Source organism: Lepidochelys kempii, chromosome 7 (assembly GCF_965140265.1).
Source record: "Lepidochelys kempii isolate rLepKem1 chromosome 7, rLepKem1.hap2, whole genome shotgun sequence".
Lineage (NCBI taxonomy): Eukaryota > Metazoa > Chordata > Testudines > Cheloniidae > Lepidochelys > Lepidochelys kempii.
The window spans coordinates 9,017,120-9,029,772 of NC_133262.1; the positions used below are offsets into that span (position 1 = coordinate 9,017,120).

The window sequence follows — 12,653 nt, forward strand, 5'->3', positions numbered from 1 at the left end:
TTGTGCTTCTGTGCAAATTTTTGTGCGCGCGGTGTTTCGCCGTGGGCGCAGGGTTTAGGACCTGTGTGCATGCGCCCAGCTTAGGGGGAACAGTGGACACCCCCCGGTTGCGGTTAGCGGTTAGCAATAGGGACCATGTCCAAACCCTAAATGGTACCACTCACTATACTCTGACTACCCCTGGTTCTCAAACTTTGGTACTGGGGACCCCTTTCACATAGCAAGCCTTTGAGTGCGACGCCCCCCCTTATAAATTAAAAACACTTAATATATTTAACATTATGAATGCTGGAGGCAAAGCAGGGTTTGGGGTGGAGGAGAACAGCTCACGACCCCCCCCCCATATAACAACTTTGCAACCCCTGAGGGGTCCCAACCCCCGTTTGAGAACCCCTGATCTATACTGTACTACAGAATTAAACCACTAACACACACAGCTGTGTAAACGGAGTTATACATCACATTCAGGACAGCACCCTTTGGAAACAAGAGTTTAAAAAAGGTCTGGGAAGTTAGAAGAGGAAGCAGTCCATCTTAACAGAGGCGAAAAGAGCTTGTAGAAGGCAGAGCCCAAAGGGTTGAAACATCACCTCTAAATGTGACCGATGTGGTAGATTGTCCCTCTTATTCACGTCTGCCATAAAATCAGTTGAGTCAATTCTTTACCTCTCAGGGCCTATACCCGTGGTCTCTCGAGACTGCACGATGCCTACTGCTACTTCTGAGAAAGGGAATAAACTGATTGAATATTTGAATAAGGTGCCTTAATATCGCTTTAACTGCAGCCACATTAGTTGTTGTACGGGTATAACCCTAACCAACATAGCTGTACCAACGCAAAGGTCAGTACGTAAAGCAGGCTTTTTCTGTACACTTTATCAGCTCTTGGAGCTTGTTTTCAGTTGTCATGTTCAAAGCCCATAAGGATCAGTCTAATGGACTGGAGAATAGGAGCTTTAAGCAACTTTGTTTTTTTTATTGGGGGGGGGCAGGACAATTAGAGTTAAAAATAATAGTTATTGAACAGCACTTTAATGAATACTTGTGTACCATGACAGAATGTGTGCACCTTTAAATCAAGTGAGATAAATAAGCTTCTGTTCCAGACTGTGTGTCTTATTTATTAATGCATTCACTAAATTTTGAAGGGAGCTGGAGCTCCTCCCCAGGTATCTGCACCCATGATTAAGGTTTACTTTGTTATTTTTGACAAATGTCATATAACTGTGCACCTTCTCATTTGTCTCATCTACCCATTGTGTCTTCTTTTTTAGCTCTTTACAGTAGGGACTGTTATTTACCATGTTTGCATAGCATCTAGTCCACCAGGGCCCTGACCTCCTTGACAGCTAGATGCTACTGCAATATAAATGTTAAATGCTTTTAAAAATCTGTGTACATTTCAGACCTTCCAATTATCTTCCCTTTACCCATGTACAAAGCAGAACATAAATGAAGTACTATAACAGAGCTATCCTCTTGGTGTGCTTAGGATAAGGATGGTATTTTCAGGATGTACCGGAAAAGGGCCTTTCCTATCATGGACCAACAGGAAACATAGCCATTTAAAAGACCATTGTTTTATTTCCTTCAGTCTTGAAGTTATTTCCCTACTTAGATATGGCTTCTGCTTTGGTCAAAAGGCAAACTCCTATTGACTTCAATATGCACAGCATCTCAGTGGCCAAAATGCAACCTTTTTATTTTCAAAAGCCATTCTAAGTACTGCAGGGTAGGGCCGGATATTGGGGCAGGCAACTGCCTACAGTGCCAGGCGTAGGGGGGCACCAGGTTTAAGGTGCGGTTTTTGTTGTTAGCGACAAAAGGGAAAATAGAATGTTGCTACCGAAGAAATGCCAGAAAACTTAGGAGTTGAGCCTGTCTTCAAGGAAACACATATTCATCAGAAGAAGAGACCGGTTGGTTATGAGGGCAGAGATGAAGTGATGGGAACCTTAGAAAAAAAGGTTTCAAGAGGGAGGTTTTTTGCTTGCTTATTGACACTGCTCAAGTGTCCATCAAAGAAAGGTTTGGACAAATAAAGCACCACAAAAAGACCTAGGGTTTTTTGTATGACCTTAGTAAGCTGCCGGCGGACAGGAAAACATTCTTGAACAATTGTGTGAATCTTCACTGGAGGCTGACGCATGGGGAATGTTTGGATGTCAATGATAAAGACCTCCGTGTTGAATTGGACAACATCCGTTACATTTTGCAACATGGAGTGGAGAGTGCTTCCCAAGTTTTCCCATTCATTCACAATGCAAAGCTGAAGGACACTTTTCCTAATGTGTGGATAGCTTTGGGGATTCTGCTCACACTGCCATTCACAGTAGCAAGCGGTGAGCACAGCTTTTTGAAGCTCAGGCTAATTAAAACATATCTTTGATTGACTATGGCGGACGAGAGAATGACATCACTTGCTATTTTATTGCTTGAAAATGCCATTGGCCAGTCTTTGGATCTCTCTGATGCTGTGCTTCAGTTTGGAAGGGCAAAGGCTAGAAAAGGGACCTTTGGAACTAAAGGACTAGGGTTAACATTCTAGGACTGTCACCTACAGTAACATTATTTAATACTGGTCCACCCAATGTTGGTGCACAGTTCAATTTATTGATGTTAGTACATTTCCGTTTTTCTTAAAATTAAAAAGTGTCTATAAGCTAAGAGGAAACAAAATTCACATAGGAGCTGAACACCTCACATCCTTTTAATATATTATTGCAAGACCCCTGTGAGGTAGGAAAGTGCTATTATCCCTGTTTTACAGATGAGGTACCAAGGCCAAACCATTAAGTGATTTGTTCAGGGTCACACAGGAAATCTGTGGCACAGCAGGGAACTGACTCCAGCTCCTCCAAGTCACAGGCTAGCACCCTAACCACTGGACCATCTGTCTTCACATCTCTATTCAGCAAAGCACTTAAGCATAAATTTAAGTCCCATTAATTTTAATGGGTCATTTGATAGATACTTTACATTTACAGCCTAAAGGGAAGTTAGTCCAAATTCTGCATTATCTTAATCCTGTAACAGCATTAAAATTCAGAATTACATTTGGTAAGCCATCCTCTTGTGCCTAGATATTGGGGCACAAACAAAAATTGCAAGTGTTCAGAAACCCTGGTTCAATTCAATGTTCATTTTTTTGAGGGCTGCTTATTTAAATTAGCTAAGATATTTTCTTTGCAGGCTGCCATGTTGACATTTGCAAAGAATCATCTACCATCAGTTAGTTTTCAGTCTTCATTACAGAAAACTAGGAACACACTATTAGCATCCATTTTTATTTTACCCAACCCCTTTTTTATACAGGTTATTTACATTATTTTACAATCAGAATTGAAATATTCAATTTTCATAGTATATTAATCCACTTTCTGTCTTATATTCAAGATAGTTGTAGCCCTTTACATAACCATAACAAAAACTGTCTCATAACAGGACAAATTAACTTTTCTTTAGCAAAAATAAATTTTTTTACACACATACAGGTAGATGGTATTTGGAACATCTACTCCGGTTGTTCATTAAGGATGCAATGCAATGCTCATTAAAGTAAATGAGTGTTGGACTGAACCTTCATTTCTCCCTATTAGACATCCATGGAGCTAATCCAAGGCCAACAGGAGTCTTTCCCTTGCCTTCAGTGGGCTATAGAACAGGCCCCATTTGAAAAATGTACTTTGAGCAAGTCTTGAAATGGTAATGTTTCTTCACACTCATATAGTATTTATTACTGGAGACTGTAACAGATACAGACAAAACAGTTATTCTTTGGGTAATATTTTGATCTATTAATTTGAATAGAAGTTAGACCTTTCCAAAATCTTTTTATAATCCATTTTTCCCCAAAAAAATTTCTCTTACACAATCTCAAGAACAGCACTGCATCTAAGGGACACCGGTATATTAAAATGTTTTAAAGAAACAACTAACAATATTACACCCAAGATCATTAAAACAAAACTTTTAAAATGTAGTGGTGAAAATTTTACTTTTTACCATGTATGTTATTTACTTTTTATGTTTCACAAGGCTTTGATGATTAAAGTATATTAGACGGTTTCATTTTCTGAATTTACTGCACTAGTATAGTGAATGGTTTCACTGCAGGAGAATGGCTGAATTCAAAGTATTTATAAAATCTCTGTCAAGTTTTGTAAAACTTAAATTCTGGGCCTGAAGTACGTGACATATCACTTTATATCTAAAACCAATGAAGAAACAGTGAATGTAGAATGTACACTACTTTTTCCCATTTATTCACTCTCTTCAATACTGAAAAGAACATCTGAAAAATATTTGCAGTTATTAGTGAATAGAGCAGTTGCTATATCAGTTCTTTTGACTGAAAATTACCCCCTCATATTTTAAGCATGGAACAGTCTCTTAGAAAAGCACCTGCAATCATGTCAAATAAAAATGCCAAGCTAGATGCATCTCTCTCTTGGGAGTAGTCCTTGACTTGTCTACTAAGAATAAATCACTATTAGTTTATCTTCATTTTTTAGATACCTGTTCATTCTTTTTACTGGATGAGTGGCTGTCTCATTTGTAATGGGAAACTACTATGTGAAAACAATTCTTAATTGCTGCCCTAAACTAAGTTTAACTCTACTAGAACATTGGTTCCATTACAAATGGCTCAATTTTTAAATATTTACATATCAGAATTTAAACCGATTTAACCAACCCGTAGATGATTCACCCTCTGCAAAATAAGTGAACATTTTTAGTCTGTATTTTGTATTTACCAGCAATTGAATGTCATTTTAAGAAAGCAAAATCGTAGTTTGTCTTTTAGTATAAGAACTATATTAGTTTCCATGATGAAAAAGAAACTATAAGAATTCACTACCCACAAGACAAAACAGCTATTTTAAATTGTTTTAAACATTACTATAACAGATGCAGGCCTTTATAACTTTTAGCATCCTTACAATTCTCTATTGCTTTATTAGAATCCTCTAAATATTTCATTCTAAACCTTAGTGCTAACATTGGAGATTTTTTCCTGTCGTGCAGATCTCCAATCTAGAGATGTTATTCGTTTGAAAGTGTAAATTGCACCAGTGCAAACGCCGTTTTACACGTGAGTAGCTACATCAGTGCAGAAATACCTAGTGCAGGCAGACCCTGAGAAGAAAAGCCCTACTACAGAAGTATCTCTCTAGAAGAGGCTGATTCCTCAGGGCTTGTCTACAGTTAAAAGGTTGCAGTGGTGCAGCTGCACCGCTGTAGCGCTTCAGTGAAGATGCTACCTATGTCAACAGGAGGGCTCCCAAGCCCTCCCATCGACATAGTGCTGTCCACACAAGGAGTTAGGTTGGTATAACTGCATCGCTCAGAGGTGTGGATTTTCCACACCCCTAAGCGATGAAGTTATAACCAATATATGTTTCTAGTGTAGACCAAGCCTCAGTCAAGTCTCAATGTCCCATTAAGTCCAACTAATGCCGAGCTATAACACATTAGGGACTATTCTCTGACACTTAATATGCATTTGTAACTTAACAGGAAGAGAGAGAAATCTCTCAGATTGCAGGCAGTGGTATGATAAGCAGCTAATTTCATATGCAGCATAGTTCACACTGTAAGTATCCATCGTTGCTACAAATCTGAGATGTAATGAACTATTTGCTGTCTGGAATGCAAAGAGGAAGAAGGCAAGCTAATTCTCAGCACTCCCAAGGGTCTGATTCAGAAGTTCCCTCTGACACATGACCTGAAATGTAGCTCTTTATACACTAAGCTATGTGGTTGTTATCTGATTCCTAGCCAATGCCTTTCCTAAATGGGAGATCTTTTCTAACCACTTCAGGCTATCTTAAAAATTATACTACATCAGAATCCACTTTTAAAAATGTTTAAAGACAGACAGACTGACCAAGAATGGCTACAGAAGAGCAGCAGCAATTATTTTGTGTCAAGAGAATTTTATATACATGTTTTTTGTTTTTGTTTTTTTAAACAGTACTGTTAAAAAGCAGCACCCAAAATTACAAGAACCAAAAGAATTGTCTTGCTTATTGCAGTTGACATTAGTTCGATTTACAGCTACAGGCAAAACTGTCTCTAAATGGCCCCGTTATGCTTCAGGAATGCAGCACAAAGAGTATTCAAGATGGAGCAGTGGGTTTAAGAACAAGAGTAGCAGTCTTGAGTCAATCTCCTTGCTTTGGGGAGTGAAGATAAAAGATGTTATATGAAGATAAAATTTTGTCTACAAACATGAAATTGTTACTCTTGCATGTTCAAGATCCCCAAAGTAGAAATCAGAAATTTTCACTTAATAAAAAAAAGCTAAGCCTAAAATATCTACCCCCTTTAGTTTCACACAGCAAGTCATTGCTATTTATAGTCATGTTAAAAAAACAACTATTATTTGTACTATAAAATCATACAAAAAATGTTCAGGACATTAAAAAAATCCTCCAACATTAACTCTTATCTGTACACCCATGAAAGCGTGTAAAACAGTAATCTGCAAATTATCAGGGGCAGGTCTAATAAAGCCTCATGCTACATTATCCTTACGCCTTCCAGTGCTGTATGGTTAGGTAACATTACATTAGTCAAATAATCTCTGTGCTACTGTCTGTACATAATGGTCCACCTTTTGGTTAACCTTAAATAGAGAGGGATGGTTTTATTTAAACACATTTTAAATAATGCACAAATAATTTAACTGCCAACAGTACTAGACACTGTTAAAGCGTAATGATTTTTCCCCACAGAAGAACTCTACAATATAATCCCATTTTTATAGTACATTTTTTTACAAGGCATTTGAATTTTGCATTTACATAAACATCACTCTTTACAGTTTAATGTCATTGTTGGAAAGTTACAGTTTCAGCAGGAATTAGTTGTGTCTTTGTTTTAAAAGTTCATCTATTTGAGTCTTGTACATATTTTTCACATCTTCTAGATCCAGTCGAAGTTCTTCGGCCTCTTCTGCTTTCTCTCCATACATCTGAAGAATAGTATTGTATCTTTGATCCAAATCCTAGAATAACATGGGCTTTTGGTTATTTGGCTGTTTCCCCAATTTAAAAGCAGTGCCATATATTTGTTTTCATTATTTGTCTAACACATTGCCTATCATGCTTTAAGTATTAAAAAAGCTGAAAAGTTAAACTAATGCTAACCCATATAAACACATATTGCATTGTGTCCTGAATATCACCAAATGTGTGCTCTTGGGAACTGTGAAAGGAAGCAAATTCCAAAGGCAGGATTTTTAACTACAAAGAGCAAAAAGAGGTGAGGGAGTAAAATTTTCATAAATGACTCTGGCTTTAATGCCCAAGTCTCTATAGAAAATAGGCACTTTTTGCAAGTTCTCTCTGGTATATCAGATAACAGGCCCCAGACCACTAAGGGTTTTATAGAAGACCACTAAGCTCTTGAAATGTAACTGAAGGCTTAAACACAGAGGTTGGCTGCTCACAGCATTCCATTCAGCAGGTGGGCAGCTGTAGTTTCTATATGAATTTCAAAGTAAAATAATCTGGAAAGGTCCGCAAATCATCATCTAATGAAAAGGCATCTACTACATGATTCAGGTCACTTTAAATTACAATATTCAATTTTAAATCTCTCTCACATCACAGATTTTACAAGCGCTTGTACACATGAAAGCCAAAAACAGTTTCAGAAGTGCTTTTCCTTCATTTTTGCGTAGTACAAAGCAGTCTGAACATTGTGCAGTTGTTAATGTTCATAACTTACAATGAGTCAAGGAGAGAACATTCAGCAAACCATCACTAGATTTTGTTGTAGGAAGAAGCTTAGTGTCAAAAACTTTCTGGTTTGAAAATTTAACATGCTGCATGTATAAAAAAGAATGAATCATTTTCCAGAATGAGATAATTGCAATTCAAAAGATTTGCATGTGTGTGTTCTCTTTAAACAGAACAACAACAAAAAAGGACCCAAGAAGTTAAGTAATAAGAGTGGATTAAAAATGTGCAATATTTATTTTATTAGTTCCATGAGTATCATGATCAGACAGGATCAAACCTTTACTGTGATAGGTTATGTTTTGCTAAACTCATATGGAATACTCTAATTCTTATGCTGGCTCTCAAGACTTCCAATTCACTCAAAAATTATGAGCTCCAAGCCAGATGTTCGGAATGCTCTGAGCACAAAAATATGCATGCCTAATTTCAGTATACAATTATGACAACTGTGTGTGCAAGTGACTATATGGCTATGAAGTGGTCGTTTACACATGCAATTATACTGATGATGTGACATATTTTAGTATTCCTGACAGTGGGCATAATTATGAAATTATGGCTCTCTCTGCATATCACAATTCCTAACTCTTAACATGGATTCTTTTATAGGTATGCACACTCACTGAACTGTATGTTTACTAGCATAACAATTTGAAAATCAATTTGGAAAGTAAGTGATAATTGCCATGCAATATAGCAAAATCTGCTGACAAAATCCATCCGTCTCTAAACTGCATCGTATGAAGTTACAAACCAATTTATCAGTTTTACTGTAAAAAGAGCACTTAATTTTCAAGTCTAAAATTGTATTACTTTGAGTTATTTTTCCACTGCCTAACTTTTAATAATTCAATATACTTTGTGATTCTTACCACATTTTCAACTTTAATGAAAAGAGATTTTGTATTAAGTATCACAATGGGCATCTACAGAGTTACATATTTATTTATGAATGATTAACTTAGTAAAAAGAGTTTTCATAAATCACATGTCAATCTCTCACCTGATTTATATAAATGAAAGCCACCTACCCTTAGCTGTGCACGTAGTTTCGGTATCTCCTTTACCTTTTCTTCAAATTCATCATTTTGATTTGTTAATTTAACCAGCTCTTCTGCCATTATTGATCGAGTTCTTTCAAGGTTTCCAATTTCCAGCTAAGATAACAGGCATTTAACAGTTAGAGCTTTGTGCTGGGAGTGACATACTAAGTTACTAACTTTGTTTTTCATTAAAAAAAAAATTAGAATGATTGATCTTGGAAGTCAATTTATTATACAGACCTGTGATACTCAAACCTCAGTGGTTCAAGAGCCAAAATAGCTATCAACATTACCCAAAAGAGAGAGAGTGCTGCAAAGAGCCACAGGAGACACATTAAAGATACACTTGCAGCTCGCAAGCCTCAGTCTGAGTATCACTGATATAGACAGTACCAAGCGGATGTCAGATTTATAAAGTAAGAAAATAATATAGTATAGGTAAGACAGTATTTGCTGTGGGGTAAGGTGTCAATTTAAAGAGCTCTTTCATACATAAAAATTGAAGCTCAAGGTTAATTTGCTAAACTGAGTACATACACCTTAAACATGAAAAAACACATTATTCAAGTTTAAGACAGGTTTACAATGACACACGTTTAAGTGGTTTCTTTATTTTCCAACCTGCATGCCACATAAATTCACATTAGTATTCCTTACGCTTCCACTATGTTAAGTCTTGGGGATTTTCACTCCCAGATCAGTAGAAACTAGAAGCAATCAAATCAGGTAACACAGAGATGGACAGGGGAAGGAACGTTGATATACTGCTTTTAAAGCATCTTCAATTAAGTGCCCTATGAAACAGCATTCAACACGAACTCCTCACCTTTTTCTTCACCTTTCCCTGGAACCCTGATCAATGTTGAGATAGCCAGGTAGAGTCTACTTGATCCACCTCATCCAAAAACTAGGTAATGCATGCTTACGTCTCTTGTGATGGCCCATTATGACTTTAACAGAACTGCCTGGGGGATGGGTGGGGAGGAGTGTCCCTACATCAGTGCAAGACAAAACCATTGTTTGCACATCCAGACCCTACACAGCTATCAGTAAAATAAACTTTGTAAAACAAACCAGTAAAGTAAAATCATGTTCATCTTTCTACTTATGACACACACAATAAACTTAAAGTGATTCTCACAGTACCTGTAGGTGAGAAATCTCTCCTTCCTTCAGTTTTAACTGCGACTGCAGGTTTTCAATTATACTTGAACCTGCTCCCATCCTTACAGCATCATAAAGATTGCTCCCACTTGTAGACATTGACCCAAATGAATGATCATGAGGGTCATCCTACAAATAAAAAGTGAACCAACCACAAGATCGGACATTGAGATTATTTCACGTTTGAAGACTTTAGCACTAGAAGCAAGAGCCTACTGATTCAATACAAACAGCAAATGAAGACCGTCATCATTAGAGTCAAAAGTTTCAATGCTTCAAATATATTCCTTCCAAACAAAAGCTCATTTTGAATAGCTAAACAAAGCTGCTTGCTGTCATGACAAGTTTGCTTGCTGTCATGTCACCCTTACCACTGCCATTTGGCTAGCATAGATCTCTATATTCTCATAGATAAAGTCATCAGAAGCAACTGCCTTTGGACAGATTGCATCAAGACAGTGGCAGTGTGTCACGAGTGAGTGGTGCACTAAACTAGAATCACTGGATTAACAGTCGAGTCAACTTTAGATATAGTGTCAACTTATTTTATAAAGCACTTTGGAACGAATTACGGGAATAGCACTTCAAGTTTATATTCTCCACATTATTCTACTATATTTTTTTAAATGTGCTCTCAGGCATCCTCGTTCAAATGCTATGCAAACCTAGACATTTTGTAGGTATGTTTAAGAAAGCAAAATAGCTGAAATCACTATTTTTTCAAAGCAGTTATTAGCTAGATAAAATTAACATGCCAATAAAACTATTTGAAGACTCCAACATAATTCATTGTAAACACACAAAAGGTAGCAAAATGGTTTATCAAAAAACATCAATTGATAAATGATACATTACCTGAGAGAGGAAGGATGCCTGAAGCCCTGCCATATCAACTCCGCTTATAGAGCTTGAGCGTGACAATGTTGGAGTACTCGAAACAGTTTCCACTGTTGATAAGGTAAATGACTTGCGCTCCTTTGAAAAATACAACAGCTAGTTAAGAGAAAGTGAATACAAGGAACAAAGATTGTTGAGGAAGAAGACAACAAACAGACCTTTTTGCATATAATGGGGTCTCTTTTTTCACTCCCAAATGTAGAGCACAAATTCATTTTTTCTGTATATTAACTGAAGTTTAAACAGTGAAGTGGATTTAACAGTGTCACTAGTACATCTAGCCCAAGTTCAATTCCTTAGGTCAGTGGTGGGCAACCTGCAGCCCATCAGGGTAATCCACTGGCGGTCCACGAGACACTTGTTTATATTGACCAGCCCGCAGCTCACACTGGCTGGGAACGGTGAACTGCGGCCACTGGGAGCTGCGGGCGGCCATGCTTGCGGATGGTCCATGTAAACAAACCGTCTTGCGGCCCACCAGTGGATTACCCTGACAGGCTGCAGGTTTCCCACTACTGCCTTAGGCTTTCCTGGCTATGCAGAAACAGACGTTACTACCTACTGCAAAGGGAAGTGGTCTTTCAGTAGCCACACCGCAGAATGCTGGCCTAAGACCACAAAAGTACATGAGCCCTAGAGACAATTAAGTGTTTCGCTGAGCTCATGTGCCTCACAGAAATTACACCCTAAATAAAAAGTAGGTTCTTCCCTGGATGAAGGACAGTGAAGAGATTTTTTAAAAAGCGTTACAATGCTCAAACTCAGGATCTCTGAGGCTAAACTCTGTTACTGACGAGTTTTTCTAAATAGGCTGACATCCTCTGCAGTCAGCAACTGAATACATGTTGACTTAAGGATGAAGTAAATAACTTTGAACAGGACTTCGATTTCAGAACTGCAGCAACTAGGAGATTAACAGCGAGGACAGAGTGGTGTTAGAATATCAACTGCTGACTGGTAGTGACTGAAAGCTGTTGCCAACTGATGGGCATTTGGTAACCTATGCTAAACAAAGTGAGTCAGGGCCTATAGACCAGCATTCATATCACACAGACGCATCACAACTAGAATTAACCGGCACCTTGCTGGTAGTATCAGCAGAGGCAAGAGTTTTTCAGTGGCCCCAGACATTGAATGTCATGCCCCTCAAGGTAAGGACAAAGGCACACTGGTGCAACAGTGTGGATCAACCTATGCTGATACTATCCCTGTTTCATTTGTTCTGTGACTAAATAGAGGAATTATTCAGGACTGTCAATACAGTGCCTTTCACACAAGCATTGAATTCACAGGAAAAAAAAAAAGATGCAGAGAAGTCCCAGACACTTAGTTTCATGCCATTACCATGCTAGATCCTCTAAATCCTTGTTTGTTGTTTATATGACATTTTAGCATTCGAGACTTGCTCGGTCATCATGTGACCCAATAAGATTTTTGAAACACATGAATTAACATTAAAGCAAATTTAAATACCTTTTCCTTTGCTGTTTCTTGTACAAAAATTACTCTCTTTTTTTCTTGTTCAACTTTCATTTTCTCCATTTCCAGTTGAGTAGCTAACAGCGTCTAGAAGGAGGAAATGTGGATTTTTAATCCCTTGCAAACTCAGAATTTTATGATGAAGCAATGCAATATTGAATTAACCAATACCTTTTCTTTCTTTGCTTCATCAAGAGTTTTCATACACTCCTCTTTCAGGTTTTCTAATTCAACCTCATATCTATATTGAAAAAAGGGAAAAGTAATGTAATTTTATGAAAGACAATCTTCTCTTCATGTTTTTATTTTAGGTTCCCAC

General features: G+C 37.6%; 1 protein-coding gene across 6 annotated transcripts in view; it reads right to left on the reverse strand.

Moving 5' to 3' along the window:
- Positions 1-3,268: 3,268 nt before the first annotated feature.
- Positions 3,269-12,653, reverse strand: part of TMF1 (TATA element modulatory factor 1) — a 35,795-nt gene continuing 26,410 nt past the window's right edge. Inside the window, exons 12-17 of one of the 6 annotated variants that reach the window (XM_073351057.1) lie at positions 12,506-12,575; positions 12,329-12,421; positions 10,814-10,933; positions 9,941-10,087; positions 8,783-8,908; positions 3,269-7,012 (exon numbers count right to left, since the gene is read on the reverse strand). In XM_073351057.1, coding sequence (XP_073207158.1) covers positions 6,869-7,012; positions 8,783-8,908; positions 9,941-10,087; positions 10,814-10,933; positions 12,329-12,421; positions 12,506-12,575 — 700 coding nt within the window. In that variant the 3' untranslated portion in view covers positions 3,269-6,868. Of the gene's footprint in view, positions 7,013-8,782; positions 8,909-9,620; positions 9,838-9,940; positions 10,088-10,813; positions 10,952-12,328; positions 12,422-12,505; positions 12,576-12,653 lie in introns of those variants that run through there. The other 5 variants (XM_073351056.1, XR_012159757.1, XM_073351058.1 and 2 more) reach the window with 5 other exon arrangements.